The sequence below is a fragment of the Coregonus lavaretus genome (assembly GCF_964263955.1).
Source record: "Coregonus lavaretus genome assembly, chromosome: 7".
NCBI lineage: Eukaryota > Metazoa > Chordata > Actinopteri > Salmoniformes > Salmonidae > Coregonus > Coregonus lavaretus.
The window spans coordinates 15,304,617-15,319,668 of NC_139994.1; the positions used below are offsets into that span (position 1 = coordinate 15,304,617).

Sequence of the window (15,052 nt, forward strand, 5' to 3'; positions counted from 1 at the left end):
CGGTGGAACACGTGAAAATTGCATGTACTTTCAGAATTGTTTGGTGAGCTACTCATTGGTGGGCTGCAGGCTACTGGTAAAATCAACCTCTTGGAGACCCCTGCCCTATTTTCTACTTACCACTTGTATCCTGTGCTTGTTTTGTGTTACAGTTTTACACTTCTAAATAAATCTACCAAAGATATCTCCGGCCTGGTTCTTGGAAGATGTAGTGTTTAAGAGTACATGCTACTGTACTAGAAAAGCACTCTATGGTAGCAAGGCTTTAGAGAGGACAGCACAAGGGGGTATGTTCCATGTTTAATTTCAAAATAATTGATGGCAAAAATAATGAAAATATTGACATACATTTCACAAACACTCATGGTCTCTGTACAAAGAAATATACATGCAAAAGTAAATAAACAAAATGTGAAATAAACCATTTAAAAATCAAAATGCATGTATAAAATAGGATGAGATTGGGACAAAAAAAGAAACAGGAAAATAATACATCCAGTCCACATTCCCATGTTCAACAACCTTTGTACAACTTTACAAAAATGGATTAATAAATAAATTAAAGGACATTGTATGTGACTGTACAGATGATCTGACAATGGACCTCTCTCTCTTTCCCGCCATCTCTCCCACAGCGTCCCTCTCTAACTCTCTTCTAGAAGGAAAAATCCAGTTTTGCGTGTTCCTAACAGATAAATCAATATACTTCCCTAACATCAGGGACTGGACACTGGGACTCTTCTGAGAGACAGGAAGAAAATAAACAAATCAAAAATCAACTACATCGATAAGTGTCATGTAGAGCACGACCCCAGAAGGTTAGGTTACCTAGGAAGCGATAACCATAGAATTACAATGTCCTATGGAGACACTCAAAATGGCCACCAGTCCAACCATTATGGCTTCATTGACCTGAATTAGGAGGTCCGTTCTACTCATTCTAATTCTATGGTGATAAGTTAACACCCCAATAGGGTTATAGGTCAAATAAAGAGGACTACCACCAGTGGAGCTTGCAGTACCAAGTACATACTTTTATCTCCATTTATTACATGTACAACAGATGTCTTCATAAATAGTTGCATCAAATGTTAAAACCGCAACATTGCACATGATAAGAATGGGGGAAACATAACATACAGTGAGTGCATTTACAGTATTCTGTCTTCCTCCTCTTCCTCATTCACTTCCCTTCTGATTGGCTATATCTGCTGCCACTCAGGCTCGGTCTGCCAATTGGCGATCTACTACATTTAATTTGCAGGATTCTTTAGTCTCGCCTCCTAGAACATCCTCAAAAGCAGGCAGCCATTTTGAAACGGGAGGGACAGAAGGCAGTTAGTCTATTTACAAAGTAAGGCTTAAACATCTTAAATCTGCGCAACACAATTTTTGTTTTAGTAAAAGCAAAAACAAAACAAATAATTATTTTCTGTTGTGAAGACAATGCAGCAGTCAGCAGAATCTCTATAGTTACTTGCAACATGGTCGTCGTCATGGTTTCTTAGATTAAAGTATGTAAGCGCAACAATTGAAAAGCTCTGATTGGACATAAAACTGTCTCAACAAAGTGGAGGAGCTCAGTCATTGGATGAGTCCTCTCCGGGCTCTAAAGTAGCGTAGCGACTTTCCACTGCTGAGCATTTTCTTCAATCTTCTTGGGTTTTTTTCAAACACGTTTTTGAAAAGTTGTGGACAATGTTCTCTCTGTATTGGTTCTTTAAGAAAGGAGGTGTCCCAACAGTTTGAGTCATGTATTGTAAAAGCACAAAAACAAAACCTCTCTCTCACTCTATCTCTGTCAAACAAAAGGGAAGGGATAGTTGCTATGTGTGCTAACACCCTCTTCCTTAGCAACTCTCCTCTGAAAGCTCTGTTTGTTTGTGCAGGGATAAAATCCTCCACACGATAAAGATCGATCAAGAGGCTCTCTGTTGATCGATTGACTCAGTAAGATAGAGGAAAAATAAGTTACTCCATCGATTTGTCTGTTTTTATTTAATTTTTAGAAAATCAGTTTGAGTGTAAACCAGCAAGCAGCAGTAGACTGTTGAGGACATTATGTCACCCTTGTTTTGATTGGCTGAGAACTCGGTGTGTGTTCTCTCGGGGAAAAATGATTGGTTAAGGACCGCTACGCCTACAAGCATCATGTTTTGATTGGTTGAAGGACCACAGGACTTTTTTTTTTTTTTAAACCACAACATATCTGAAAGAGCATGAGATCAGCGAATTTCATTTACTTTTCTTTCTCCGAGATGCCCAGTCCCATTTGGGACTGGACCAGAGGAGGCTGGTGGGAGGAGCCATAGAAGGACAGGCTCATTGTAATGTCTGAAATGGAATCAATGGAACAGAGTCAAACACGTTGTTTCCATGTGCTTGATGTGTTTGCTACCATTCCATTGATTCCATTCCATCTATTACAATGATCCCATCCTCCTATAGCTCCTCCCACCATCCTCCCAGGACTGAATGTCCTATCCTTCCAGCCAGGGTTAGAGTGGTTGGGAGGGGGCATCTCTCTCCATCCCTCGCTCAGGCCTGTGGTTGTAAACGGCTCTGTAGGAAGCTCTGTACCCCTCCGATGGGCTTGGCGTCTGTCTGGTGCTTCCTTCTGTCTATGAACAGCACAAGGCGAGACGTGTCCAGACACCCACCCTCCACCCTACCCTGCCCCTGGGCGTCTGCTAACCCGGCCTGGCCCTGAACCCAGGGCTCCTGCAGACATAGCCCAGCCGGAGGCCTCCTTGCAGGGTCAGCCCTCAGCAGCAGGCAGATGAACTCCCGGGCTCCCTGGGTGACGCCCTGGAAGTAGTGGTGGGGGAAGCTGAAGTCTAGCCGGCAGATGTTCAGACACGTCTCCTCCACGCTCTCGTCCAGGAAGGGAGACGCCCCGCTCAGGATGACGTAGGTCACAACCCCTAGGCTCCAGAGGTCAGAGGTCAGTGCGGCGGGCTCCCCCACGACCAGCTCGGGGGAGGCGAACTCGGGGCTGCCCAGGAGAGGGTGGATGTAGTGGGCACTGTTGAGCTGGACGGCGTCCCCGAAGTCGGTCAGTTTGACCATGGGCTGGCCGGACGAGGTGTGGGACACCAACAGGTTCTCAGGCTGGAGGAAGAGGAGGAAGGGAGGAGGAGGAGAGAGGTGGAGAGCGATATGGGGGAGGGAGACAGAGTATAAATAGGAGGTATAGAAAAGAGAGAAGGGGAAAGATAGTGAGAGAATAGAGAGGAGAGAGAGTATAAATAGGAGCTAAATGCAAAAAGGAGAGAGTGAAAGAATGAAGAGGAAGAGGAGGACTACAACAGTACCTTTAAGTCCAGATGGGCTATCCTACAGTTGTGTAGGTAATGTAAAGCTTCTAGGATGTTCCGTAGGTAGCTGGCCACTTTCTCCTCAGTCAGATTCCCCCAGCTCACTATGTAGTCCAGGAGACGACCCTGATCAACCCTGCAGAGAGGTTTAGATGGCAGCAGAGTTGTGAGAATGTTAAATGTTACTGTGTGTGTGTATTCACATCTCCAGGACCAATCTGTAGCTGTCTACGATTGCTACAAGTGTGTGTGTGTGAGTGTGTGTGTGTATGTGTGCAGGCGCCAGGTGATGTGTGTGTAAATGTATGCACTCACTAAGTCTCTCTGGATAAAAGCGTCTGCTAAATGACTAAACTGTAATGTAAATGTGTAACTCACATCTCCAGGACCAGTGCGTAGCTGCTGGGGGTCTCGTACGTGTCCAGCAGTGTGACCAGGTGTGTGTGTTGTAGTCTCTGTAGCAGGCTGAGCTCCTGGGTCACCTGGTCTCTTTTCATCAGTTTCTTATTGACCAGCTTGACAGCCACAGTGCGTTTAGTTGACTTGTGTTCGCAACGCTTGACCACAGAGAACCGGCCTCTATGGAGAGAGTAGGTAGAATAGGGTAAACAGACAGACAGAAACACACACACACACACACACACAGCTAGGAGTGGTAGGAGGAGAGGTGTGTAATGTACCTGCCCAGCTCTGCCACCTCAGTGTAGTGGGACTCAAAGTTGTCCTTCCAGCTCACCCTGATCCCGTCACTGGACACAACTACACAGACAGGGAATACAGTCAAATACAGGGAAAGAGAGAGAGTGTGTGTGTTTGTGTGTGAAAAATAAATAGAAGCATGCGAGTGTGGGATTACACTGTACAGTACTGTGGGAATGTGTTGGTGCAAATGTGTGTGTGTGTGTGTGTGCACGTATTTATGCAAGTGTGTGTGTGGTGTCTTACCTAGCACTCTGAGGCTGGCTGATGATGTCACGGAGCCCAGGTCGTTAGCGGCGACGCAGGTGTAAACACCGTCGTCCTCCGAAGACACGCCTACTATCCTCAGGGTCGCCTCGCCAGTCTCACTGTCTCACACATTTATACATTTTAACAGTCAATAACCTTACCGTTTCACTGTCACACACACGTTCATACATTTACTTTAATATGATAATACAATGCTTTCAGAAAGTAGTCACACCCCTTGACTTTTTCACATTTTGAATTTAAATTGATATTTTGTGTCACTGGCCAACACACAACACCCTATAATGTCAAAGTGGAAATATGTTTTTAGAACTTTTTACAAATTAATTAAAAATGAAAACCTGAAATGTCTTGAGTCAATACGTATTCAACCACGTTGTTATGGCAAACCTAAATAAGTTCAGGAGTAAATATTTGCTTAACAAGTTACATAATAAATTGCATGGACTCGTGTGCAATAATAGTGTTTAACATGATTTTTGAATGACTACCTCATCTCTTTACCCCTTCGGAAAGTATTCAGACCCCTTGACTTTTTCCACATTTTGTTACGTTACTGCCTTATTCTAAATGAAATTGTTTCCCCCCCCCCTCATCAATCTACACAGAATACACCATAATGACAAAGCAAAACCAGGTTTTTATACATTTTTGCAAATTGATATATAAAAAAATTGAAATATTACATTTACATAAGTATTCAGACCTTTTACTCAGTACTTTGTTGAAGCACCTTTGGCAGCGATTACGGCATCGAGTCTTCTTGGGTATGACGCTACAAGCTTGGCACACCTGTGTTTGGGGAGTTTCTCCCATTCATTCTCTGCAGATCCTCTCAAGCTCTGTCAGGTTGGATGGGGAGCGTTGCTGCACAGCTATTTTTCAGGTCTCTCCAGATATGTTCGATCGGGTTCAAGTCCGGGTTCTGGCTGGGCCACTCAAGGACATTTGGAGACTTGTCCCGAAGCCACTCATGCGTTGTCTTGACTGTGTGCTTAGGGTCATTGTCCTGTTGAAAGGTGAACCTTCGCCTCAGTCTGAGGTCCTGAGCGCTCTGGAGCAGGTTTTCATCAAGGATCTCTCTGTACTTGGCTCCGTTCATCTTTGGCTCGATCCTGACAAGTCTCCCAGTCCCTGCCGCTGAAAAACATCCCAACAGCATGATGCTGCCACCACTATGCTTCACCGTAGGGACGGTGCCAGGTTTCCTCCAGATGTGACGCTTGGCATTCAGGCCAAAGAGTTCAATCTTGGTTTGATCAGACCAGATAATCTTGTTTCTCATGGTCTGAGAGTCTTTCGGTGCCTTTTGGCAAACTCCAAGCGGGCTGTCATGTGCCTTTTACTGAGGAGTGGCTTCTGTCTGGCCACTCTACCATAAAGGCCTGATTGGTGGAGTGCTGCTGAGATGGTTGTCCTTCTGGAAGGTTCTCCCATGTCCACAAAGGAACTCTAGAGCTCTGTCAGAGTGACCATCAGGTTATTGGTCACCTCCCTGACCAAGGCCCCTCTCCCCCAATTTCTCAGTTTGGCCGGGCGGCCAGCTCTAGGAAGAGTCTTGGTGGTTCCAAACGTCTTCCATTTAAGAATGATGTAGGCTACAGTGTTCTTGGGGACCTTCAATGCTGCAGAAATGTTTTGGTACCCTTCCCCAGATCTGTGCCTTGACACAATCCTGTCTCAGAGATCTACGGACAACTCCTTTAACCGCATGACTTGGTTTCCGCTCTGACATGCACTGTCAACTGTGGGACCTTATACAGTGGGGAGAACAAGTATTTGATACACTGCAAATTTTGCAGGTTTTCCTACTTATAAAGCATGCAGAGGTCTGTCATTTTTATCATAGGTACACTTCAACTGTGAGAGGCGGAATCTAAAACAAAAATCCAGAAAATCACATTGTATGATTTTTAAGTAATTAATTTGCATTTTATTGCATGACATAAGTATTTGATTACCTACCAACCAGTAAGAATTCTGGCTCTCAAAGACCTGTTAGTTTTTCTTTAAGAAGCCCTCCTGTTCTCCACTCATTACCTGTATTAACTGCACCTGTTTGAACTCGTTACCTGTATAAAAGACACCTGTCCACACACTCAATCAAACAGACTCCAACCTCTCCACAATGGCCAAGACCAGAGAGCTGTGTAAGGACATCAGGGATAAATTGTAGACCTGCACAAGGAAGGGATGGGCTACAGGACAATAGGCAAGCAGCTTGGTGAGAAGGCAACAACTGTTGGCGCAATTATTAGAAAATGGAAGAAGTTCAAGATGACGGTCAATCACCCTCGGTCTGGGGCTCCATGCAAGATCTCACCTCGTGGGGCATCAATGATCGTGAGGAAGGTGAGGGATCAGCCCAGAACTACACGGCAGGACCTGGTCAATGACCTGAAGAGAGCTGGGACCACAGTCTCAAAGAAAACCATTAGTAACACACTACGCCGTCATGGATTATAATCCTGCAGCGCACGCAAGGTCCCCCTGCTCAAGCCAGCGCATGTCCAGGCCCGTCTGAAGTTTGCCAATGACCATCTGGATGATCCAGAGGAGGAATGGGAGAAGGTCATGTGGTCTGATGAGACAAAAATTGAGCTTTTTGGTCTAAATTCCACTCGCCGTGTTTGGAGGAAGAAGAAGGATGAGTACAACCCCAAGAACACCATCCCAACCGTGATGCATGGAGGTGGAAACATCATTCTTTGGGGATGCTTTTCTGCAAAGGGGACAGGACGACTGCACCGTATTGAGGGGAGGATGTATGGGGCCATGTATCGCGAGATCTTGGCAAACAACCTCCTTCCCTCAGTAAGAGCATTGAAAATGGGTCATGGCTGAGTCTTCCGGCATGACAACGACCCGAAACACACAGCCAGGGCAACTAAGGAGTGGCTCCGTAAGAAGCATCTCAAGGTCCTGGAGTGGCCTAGCCAGTCTCCAGACCTGAACCCAATAGAAAATCTTTGGAGGGAGCTGAAAGTCCGTATTGCCCAGCGACAGCCCCGAAACCTGAAAGATCTGGAGAAGGTCTGTATGGAGGAGTGGGCCAAAATCCCTGCTGCAGTGTGTGCAAACCTGGTCAAGACCTACAGGAAACGTATGAACTCTGTAATTGCAAACAAAGGTGTCTGTACAAAATATTAAGTTCTGCTTTTCTGATGTATCAAATACTTATGTCATGCAATAAAATGCAAATTAATTACTTAAAAATCATACAATGTGATTTTCTGGAGTTTTGATTTAGATTCCGTCTCTCACAGTTGAAGTGTACCTATGATAAAAATTACAGACCTCTACATGCTTCTAGAGTAGGAAAACCTGCAAAATCAGCAGTGTATCAAATACTTGTTCTCCCCACTGTATAGACAGGTGTGTCCCTATCCAAATCATGTCCAATCAATTGAATTTTCCACAGGTGGACTCCAATCAAGTTGTAGAAACATCTCAACGATGATCAATTGAAACAGGATGCACCTGAGCTCAATTTCGAGTCTCATAGCAAAGGGTCTGAATACTTATGTAAATAAGGTATTTGTTTTATTATTTTTATAAATTTGCAAAATTTCTAAAAACCTGCTTTTGCTTTGTCATTATGGGGTATTGTGTGTAGATTGCTGAGGATTTTTATTTATTTAATCAATTTTAAAATAAGGCTGTAACTTAACAAAATGTGGAAAAGGTCAAGGGGTCTGAATACTTTCCGAAGGCACTGTAAAATTATCTGCAAGGGCCCTCATTTATCAATATTGCATATAAACTATTCTAAAATACACTATATCAAATCGTATTTGCCACATGCGCCGAATACAACAGGTGTAGACCTTACAGTGAAATGCTTACTTACAAGCCCTTAAACAACAATGCAGTTTTAAGAAAATAAAAAAAGGGTTAGGTAAAAAATAAAAATAGCAAATAATGAAAGAGCATTAGTAAAATAAAATAACAGTAGGGAGGCTACAAACAGGGGGTACCGGTACAGAGTCAATGTGCGGGGGCACCGGTTAGTCGAGGTAATTGAGGTAGTATGTACAGTGAGGGAAGAAAGTATTTGATCCCCTGCTGATTTTGTACGTTTGCCCAGTGACAAAGAAATGATCAGTCTATAATTTTAAATGGTAGGTTTATTTGAACAGTGAGAGACAGAATAACAACAAAACAATCCAGAAAAACACATTTCAAAAATGTTATGAATTGATTTGCATTTTAATGAGGGAAATAAGTATTTGACCCCTCTGCAAAACATTACTTAGTACTTGGTGGCAAAACCCTTGTTGGCAATCACAGAGGTCAGACGTTTCTTGTAGTTGGCCACCAGGTTTGCACACATCTCAGGAGGGATTTTGTCCCACTCCTGTTTGCAGATTTTCTCCAAGTCATTAAGGTTTCGAGGCTGGTGTTTGGCAACTCGAACCTTCAGCTCCCTCCACAGAGTTTCTATGGGATTAAGGTCTGGAGACTGGCTAGGCCACTCCAGGACCTTAATGTGCTTCTTCTTGAGCCACTCCTTTGTTGCCTTGGCCGTGTGATTTGGGTCATTGTCATGCTGGAACACCCATCCATGACCCATTTTCAATGCCCTGGCTGAGGGAAGGAGGTTCTCACCCAATATTTGACGGTACATGACCCCGTCCATCGTCCCTTTGATGCGGTGAAGTCCCTTTAGCAGAAAAACACCCCCAAAGCATAATGTTTCCACCTCCATGTTTGACGGTGGGGATGGTGTTCTTGGGGTCATAGGCAGCATTCCTCCTCCTCCAAACACAGCGAGTTGAGTTGATAACAAAAAGCTCAATTTAGGTCTCATCTGACCACAACACTTTCACCCAGTTCTCCTCTGAATCATTCAGATGTTCATTGGCAAACTTCAGACGGGCCTGTATATGTGCTTTCTTGAGCAGGGGGACCTTGCAGGTGCTGCAGGATTTCAGTCCTTCACGGCGTAGTATGTTACCAATTGTTTTCTTGGTGACTATGGTCCCAGCTGCCTTGAGATCATTGACAAGATCCTCCTGTGTAGTTCTGGGCTGATTCCTCACCGTTCTCATGATCATTGCAACTCCACGAGGTGAGATCTTGCATGGAGCCCCAGGCCGAGGGAGATTGACAGTTCGTGTTTCTTCCATTTGCGAATAATCACACCAACTGTTGTCACCTTCTCACCAAGCTGCTTGGCGATGGTCTTGTAGCTCATTCCAGCCTTGTGTAGGTCTACAATCTTGTCCCTGACATCCTTGGAGAGCTCTTTGGTCTTGGCCATGGTGGAGAGTTTGGAATCTGATTGATTGATTGCTTCTGTGGACAGGTGTCTTTTATACAGGTAACAAGGTGAGATTAGGAGCGCTCCTTTTAAGAGTGTGCTCCTAATCTCAGCTCGTTACCTGTATAAAAGACACCTGGGAGCCAGAAATCTTTCTGATTGAGAGGGGGTCAAATACTTATTTTCCTCATTTGAAATGCTAATCAATTTATAACATTTTTGACATGTGTTTTTCTGGATTCTTTTGTTGTTATTCTGTCTCTCACTGTTCAAATAAACCTACCATTTAAATTATAGACTGATCATTTATTTGTCAGTGGGCAAACGTACAAAATCAGCAGGGGATCAAATACTTTTTTCCCCCTCACTGTACATGTGGGTAGAGTTAAAGTGACTATGCATAGATAATAAACAGAGTAGCAGCAGAGTAAAAGAGGGGGTGGGGTGGGGTGTACAATGCAAATAGTCCGGGTAGCCATGATTAGCTGTTCCACTGTTGTGTCGTTGGCAAACTTAATGATGGGAGTACAGGAGGGGACTGAGCACGCACCCCTGAGGGGCCCCGTGTTGAGGATCAGCGTGGCAGATGTGTTGTTACCTACCCTTACCACCTGGGGGCGGCCCGTCAGGAAGTCCAGGATCCAGTTGCAAAGGGAGGTGTTTAGTCCCAGGGTCCTTAGCTTTGTGATGAGCTTTGAGGCTATGGTGTTGAACGCTGAACTGTAGTCAATGAATAGCATTCTCACGTAGGTGTTCCTCTTGTCCAGGTGGGAAAGGGCAGTCTGTAGTGCAATAAAGATTGCATCATCTGTGGATCTGTTGGGGCGGTATGCAAACTGGAGTGGGTCTAGGGTTTCTGGGATAATGGTGTTGATGTGAGCCATGACCAGCCTTTCAAAGCACTTCATGGCTACAGATGTGAGTGCTACTGGTCGGTAGTCATTTAGGCAGGTTATGTTAATGTTCTTGGGCACAGGGACTATAGTGGTCTGCTTGAAACATGTTAGTATTACAGACTCAGTCAGGAAAATGTCAGTGAAGACACTTGCCAGTTGGTCAGCGCATGCTCGGAGTACACGTCCTGGTAATCCGTCTGGTCCTGCGGCCTTGTGAATGTTGACCTGCTTAAAAGTCTTACTCACATCGGCTACGGAGAGCGTGATCACATAGTCATCCGGAACAGCTGATGCTCTCATGCATGCTTCAGTGTTGCTTGCCTCGAAGCGAGCATAGAAGGGATTTAGCTCGTCTGGTAGGCTTGTGTCACTGGGCAGCTCGTGGCTGTGCTTCTCTTTGTAGTCTGTAATAGTTTGCAAGCCCTGCCAAATCCGACGAGCATCGGAGCCGGTGTAGTACGATTCAATCTTAGTCCTGTATTGACTCTTTGCCTGTTTGATGGTTCGTCGGAGTGCATAGCTGGATTTCTTATAAGCGTCCGGGTTAGAGTCCCGCTCCTTGAAAGCGGCAGCTCTACCCTTTAGCTCAGTGTGGATGTTGCCTGTAATCCATGGCTTCTGGTTGGGGTATGTACGTACGGTCACTGTGGGGACAATGTCGTTGATGCACTTATTGATGAAGCCAGTGACTGATGTGGTGTACTCCTCAATGCTATCGTAAGAATCCCAGAACATATTCCAGTCTGTGCTAGCAAAACAGTCCTGTAGTTTAGCATCTGCGTCATCTGACCACTTCCTTATTAACCGAGTCACTGGTGCTTCCTGCTTTAGTGATTGCTTATAAGCAGGAATCAGGAGGATATAGTTATAGTCAGATTTGCCAAATGGAGGGCGAGAGAGAGCTTTGTATGTGTCTCTGTGTGTGGAGTAAAGGTGGTCTGGAGTTTTTTTTTCTCTGGTTGCACATTCAACACGCTGGTAGAAATTCGGTAGTACGGATTTTAGTTTCCCTGCATTAAAGTCCCCGGCCACTAGGAACGCTGCCTCTGGATGAGTGTTTTCCTGTTTGCTTATGGCCCTATACAGCTCATTGAGTGCAATCTTAGTGCCAGCATCGGTTTGTGGTGGTAAATAGACAACTACGAAAAATATAGATGAAAACTCTCTTGGTAAATAGTGTGATCTACAGCTTATCATGAGATACTCTACCTCAGGCGAGCAAAACCTTGAGACTTCCTTAATATTAGATTTTATGCACCAGCTGTTGTTTACAAATATACACAGACCGCCACCCCTTGTCTTACCAGAGTCAGCCGTTCTATCCTGCCGATGAAGCGTATATCCCGCCAGCTGTATGTTATCCATGTCGTCGTTCAGCCACAATTCGGTGAAACATAAGATATTACAGTTTTTAATGTCTCGTTGGTAGGATAACCTTGATCTTAGGTCATTCAATTTATTTACAAATGATTGAACGTTGGCTAATAGTATGTGGACACAACCTCGTCAAACATCTCATTCCAAAATCATGGGCATTAATATGGAGTTGGTTTTCCCTTTGCTGCTATAACAGCCTCCATTCTTCTGGGAAGGCTTCCCACTTGATGTTGGAAAATTGTTGATGGGACTTGCTTCCATTCAGCCACAAGAGCATTAGTAATGTCGGGCACTGATGATGGCCGATTAGGCCTGGCTCGCAGTTGGAGTTCCAATTCATTCCAAAGGTGTTCGATGGGGTTGAGGTCAGGGCTCTGTGCAGGCCAGTCAAGTTCTTCCACACCGATCTCGACAAACCATTTCTGTATGGACCTCGCTTTGTGCACGGGGGCATTGTCATGCTGAAACAGGAAAGGGCCTTCCCCAAACTGTTGCCACAAAGTTGGAAGCACAGAATCGTCTAGAATGTAATTGTATTCTGTAGCGTTAAGATTTCCTTTCACTGGAACTAAGGGGTCTAGCCCGAACCATGAAAAACAGCCTCAGACCATTATTCCTCCTCCAACAAACTTTACAGTTGGCACTATGCATTGGGGCAGGTAGCATTCTCCTGGCATGCGCCAAACCCGGATTCGTCTGTCGGACTGCCAGATGGTGACGCGTGATTCATCACTCCAGAGAACGCGTTTCCACTGCTCCTGAGTCCAATGGCGCTGAGCTTTACACTACTCCAGCCGATGCTTGACATTGCGCATGGTGATCTTAGGCTTGTGTGCGGGTGCTCGGCCATGGAAACCCATTTTATGAAGCTCCCGACGAACAGTTATTGTGCTAACATTGCTTCCAGATGCAGTTTGGAACTCGGTAGTGAGTGTTGCAACCAACGACAGATGATTTTTACGCACTACGCGCTTCAGCACTCAGCAGTCTCGTTCTGTGAGCTTGTGTGGCCTACCAGTTTGTGGCTGAGCCGTTGTTGCTCCTAGACGTTTCCACTTGAAAATAACAGTACTTACAGTTGACTGGGACAGCTCTAGCAGGACAGAAATTTTACGAAGTGACTTGTTGGAAAGGTGGCATCCTATGACGGTGTTGTTCTCAGCCACAGTGCTCGTGCACGAACTTTACTATTTGCATTTCGAAACGCTCCTAATTAACCATATATGGTCAAATTCATCCCTTTAAAGCCCATGGGGAATATACAGTATTGCGCCATACCATGAAATACCACCGCGCAACCAGAAAATGCAAATAATTGTTTGCAAAACTTTTCAGAGACTGAAATAGAGGTGTTAGTGTCAGAGATTGAGTACAACCAAAAGGTTTTATTTGGCTCGCTCAGTTGTGGTTTGACCAATACAAATAAAAAACATAGCTACAAAGAGAGGACCATCTCACTTTCAGTTATTTGAAAAGGAAATAATCTCCCAAATATCACGATTTCTAAAGCAAGCCATAGAAAGTTGGTTGCAATTTCAATTTAATCCTCCAGAAACGACAGAACAAATATTGTGGTTGAACTCAAATATACTAATTGATTAAAAAAAAACATTATTTTTTTAAAGATATGGGATATACAGTGGGGGAAAAAAGTATTTAGTCAGCCACCAATTGTGCAAGTTCTCCCACTTAAAAAGATGAGAGAGGCCTGTAATTTTCATCATAGGTACACGTCAACTATGACAGACAAATTGAGAAAAAAAAATCCAGAAAATCACTGTAGGATTTTTAATGAATTTATTTGCAAATTATGGTGGAAAATAAGTATTTGGTCACCTACAAACAAGCAAGATTTCTGGCTCTCATAGACCTGTAACTTCTTCTTTAAGAGGCTCCTCTGTCCTTCACTTGTTACCTGTATTAATGGCACCTGTTTGAACTTGTTATCAGTATAAAAGACACCTGTTCACAACCTCAAACAGTCACACTCCAAACTCCACTATGGCAAAGACCAAAGAGCTGTCAAAGGACACCAGAAACAAAATTGTAGACCTGCACCAGGCTGGGAAGACTGAATATGCAATAGGTAAGCAGCTTGGTTTGAAGAAATCAACTGTGGGAGCAATTATTGGGAAATGGAAGACATACAAGACCACTGATAATCTCCCTCGATCTGGGGCTCCACACAAGATCTCACCCCGTGGGGTCAAAATGATCACAAGAACGGTGAGCAAAAATCCCAGAACCACACGGGGGGACCTAGTGAATGACCTGCAGAGAGCTGGGACCAAAGTAACAAAGCCTACCATCAGTAACACACTACGCCGCCAGGGACTCAAATCCTGCAGTGCAAGACGTGTCCCCCTGCTTAAGCCAGTACATGTCCAGGCCCGTCTGAAGTTTGCTAGAGTGCATTTGGATGATCCAGAAGAGGATTGGGAGAATGTCATATGAAACCTAAATATAACTTTTTGGTAAAAACTCAACTCGTCGTGTTTGGAGGACAAAGAATGCTGAGTTGCATCCAAAGAACACCATACCTACTGTGAAGCATGGGGGTGGAAACATCATGCTTTGGGGCTGTTTTTCTGCAAAGGGACCAGGACGACTGATCCGTGTAAAGGAAAGAATGAATGGGGCCATGTATCGTGAGATTTTGAGTGAAAACCTCCTTCCGTCAGCAAGGGCATTGAAGATGAAACGTGGCTGGGTCTTTCAGCATGACAATGATCCCAAACACACCGCCCGGGCAACGAAGGAGTGGCTTCGTACGAAGCATTTCAAGGTCCTGGAGTGGCCTAGCCAGTCTCCAGATCTCAACCCCATAGAAAATCTTTGGAGGGAGTTGAAAGTCTGTGTTGCCCAGCGACAGCCCCAAAACATCACTGCTTTAGAGGAGATCTGCATGGAGGAATGGGCCAAAATACCAGCAACAGTGTGTGACAACCTTGTGAAGACTTACAGAAAACGTTTGACCTGTGTCATTGCCAACAAAGGGTATATAACAAAGTATTGAGAAACTTTTGTTATTGACCAAATACTTATTTTCCACCATAATTTGCAAATAAATTCATTAAAAATCCTACAATGTGATTTTCTGGATTTTTTTCCCCTCATTTTGTCTGTCCTAGTTGACTTGTACCTATGATGAAAATTACAGGCCTCTCTCATCTTTTTAAGTGGGAGAACTTGCACAATTGGTGGCTGACTAAATACTTTTTTTCCCCACT

At 44.5% G+C, this 15,052-nt stretch overlaps 1 protein-coding gene across 1 annotated transcript in view; it reads right to left on the reverse strand.

Annotated features, from left to right (window-relative positions):
* Nucleotides 1–293: 293 nt before the first annotated feature.
* Nucleotides 294–15,052, reverse strand: part of LOC311131898 (triple functional domain protein-like) — a 101,877-nt gene continuing 87,118 nt past the window's right edge. The window contains exons 53-57 of the mRNA XM_084165014.1: nt 4,263–4,384; nt 3,998–4,076; nt 3,696–3,896; nt 3,315–3,453; nt 294–3,111 (exon numbers count right to left, since the gene is read on the reverse strand). Coding sequence (XP_084021140.1) covers nt 2,539–3,111; nt 3,315–3,453; nt 3,696–3,896; nt 3,998–4,076; nt 4,263–4,384 — 1,114 coding nt within the window. The 3' untranslated portion in view covers nt 294–2,538. The remainder of the gene's footprint in view (nt 3,112–3,314; nt 3,454–3,695; nt 3,897–3,997; nt 4,077–4,262; nt 4,385–15,052) is intronic.